Here is a 1,623-nt window from a genome sequence, read left to right as displayed (position 1 = left end):
CACACACACACACACACACACACACACACATAAATTAATTAATTAATTAAAAAATAAATAAAAACACTGATATGCTTTCAGTTCTCCATGTTATTCAACATTTAAAGAAAAAAATTACTAGTCTATTACAATTATAATTCTGGAATATGTAATGGAAAAACTCTTCACTGATGCCACAAAGGAAAACAGAACAACTCTGAGCTGAGCTTCCTTTGATTACCACTGATAGCCCTGAATCATGAAAAGTTGCTAGGGAAATGCTTCTCCTGAGATCCTAGAAAACAGGGATTCCAGAATGTCCCTGGATTGTGTACATCTTCCCTCCCACATTCCATTTTGCGCTGTGCTTCATAAGAATTGAAAGGAGATTCTCCCTTTTTGTACAAACATGCAGTTCTTAAACCTTTGAAAGTGATGCACTTCTGTGAGTATGAGTTAGACAAAGATATCTGTGAACCTCACTAGAAAGCATGGCAGCCCAGAAGAGAAGGAAACATTTTTCACATCTCTTAAATCTCAGAAGTAGGCACTTCATATGAGTCTTACCTGCAACATGGCCCTCGCTGACCCCTGCAGCTGATGCTGCACATCTGAGATGAGCTCCCTCAAGTATTGGACCTCCCGGGCCAGCTGCTTTTCAGAATCTTCCAGGACCCTCAGAACATCTTTTTCCTCTTTCTTCAGTTTATGCAAGTACTCTTTCTCCTCAGAGTCCAGGATATTTCTCATTTTCTTAAACTCAGCCTCAACTTCTTCTCTCTCCTCCTGTATTTGATTCTTTAGGCATGAGAAAGAGACAGGCAGTCAGTCATGCGAGGTTGACAGCCAGGAAAATATTTTTTTTCACAATTAATTTCAAAGGGCGAGGGAGGTGGACAGGAGCAGCTCTTAGGGAAGCACAGTGTTCCTGTAGCTTTCCCTTCCTGCCAATAAAATCCATTACATTAAGGTAAATGTTCTCAAGGCTTCATGACCCAAATGATACACCCCGAGAAAATGCTTGCACAGGATTCATCAAATGACTTCAGGATTCCATAAAGGCCACAGAATAAAGAAGGGATGTCCTCCCCTGGACCCTGCCAGATTTCTGGCTAACACCCTGAGGAATTGTGAAATCCTGCCTTCCAGGAAGTTCTTTCTTCTTCAATATGAGCTTCCCACTTCTCCATCTCTTTCTCATCCTTCTTCAGCTTTTCTAGCACTTTACCAAGCATCTCCTGTGAGAAAAGAATTACAGCAGAGTCAAGCTATGAGCTCCTCAGCACCTGGAGAGTGGATGAATGTGGGTGTAATCTAGCTGATCTGGGCTAGAGAGATAGCTCAGTGGTCTAAGTGCCTGGCTGGCAAGCAGAAGGACATGGTTTCCATCCCTGGTATCACTGTGCTTGCCACGTATACCAGGCACTGTGGTACACACCTCTCATCCCAGTTCTCAGTAAGGTGAAATAGGAGGATTACTATTGTTCCAAGCTGTGTAAGGATGCCCTGCATTGGGCTAGGGAGATATCTCAGTGGCATAAGTGCCTACCCAGCAAGCGCAAGGTTCCAAGTTTGATCCCCAGTACCGCAAAAGAAGAGAGAGAGAGAGAGAGAGAGAGAGAGAGAGAGAGAGAGAGAGAGAGA

At 43.3% G+C, this 1,623-nt stretch overlaps 1 protein-coding gene across 2 annotated transcripts in view; it reads right to left on the bottom strand.

Annotated features, from left to right (window-relative positions):
- Window positions 1-1,623, bottom strand: part of LOC105743656 (tripartite motif-containing protein 5-like) — a 38,545-nt gene that overhangs the window by 17,461 nt on the left and 19,461 nt on the right. Inside the window, exons 3-4 of one of the 2 annotated variants that reach the window (XM_023702118.1) lie at window positions 1,122-1,217; window positions 547-777 (exon numbers count right to left, since the gene is read on the bottom strand). In XM_023702118.1, the coding sequence (XP_023557886.1) occupies window positions 547-777; window positions 1,122-1,217 (327 nt within the window). The remainder of the gene's footprint in view (window positions 1-546; window positions 778-1,121; window positions 1,218-1,623) is intronic. The other variant, XM_023702119.1, reaches the window with a different exon arrangement.

This window comes from Octodon degus, unplaced genomic scaffold (genome assembly GCF_000260255.1).
Source record: "Octodon degus isolate 3935 unplaced genomic scaffold, OctDeg1.0 scaffold00146, whole genome shotgun sequence".
NCBI classification, from domain to species: domain Eukaryota; kingdom Metazoa; phylum Chordata; class Mammalia; order Rodentia; family Octodontidae; genus Octodon; species Octodon degus.
Note: the sequence above shows the minus strand (reverse complement) of the source record. Positions and strands in the feature narration are given on the sequence as shown.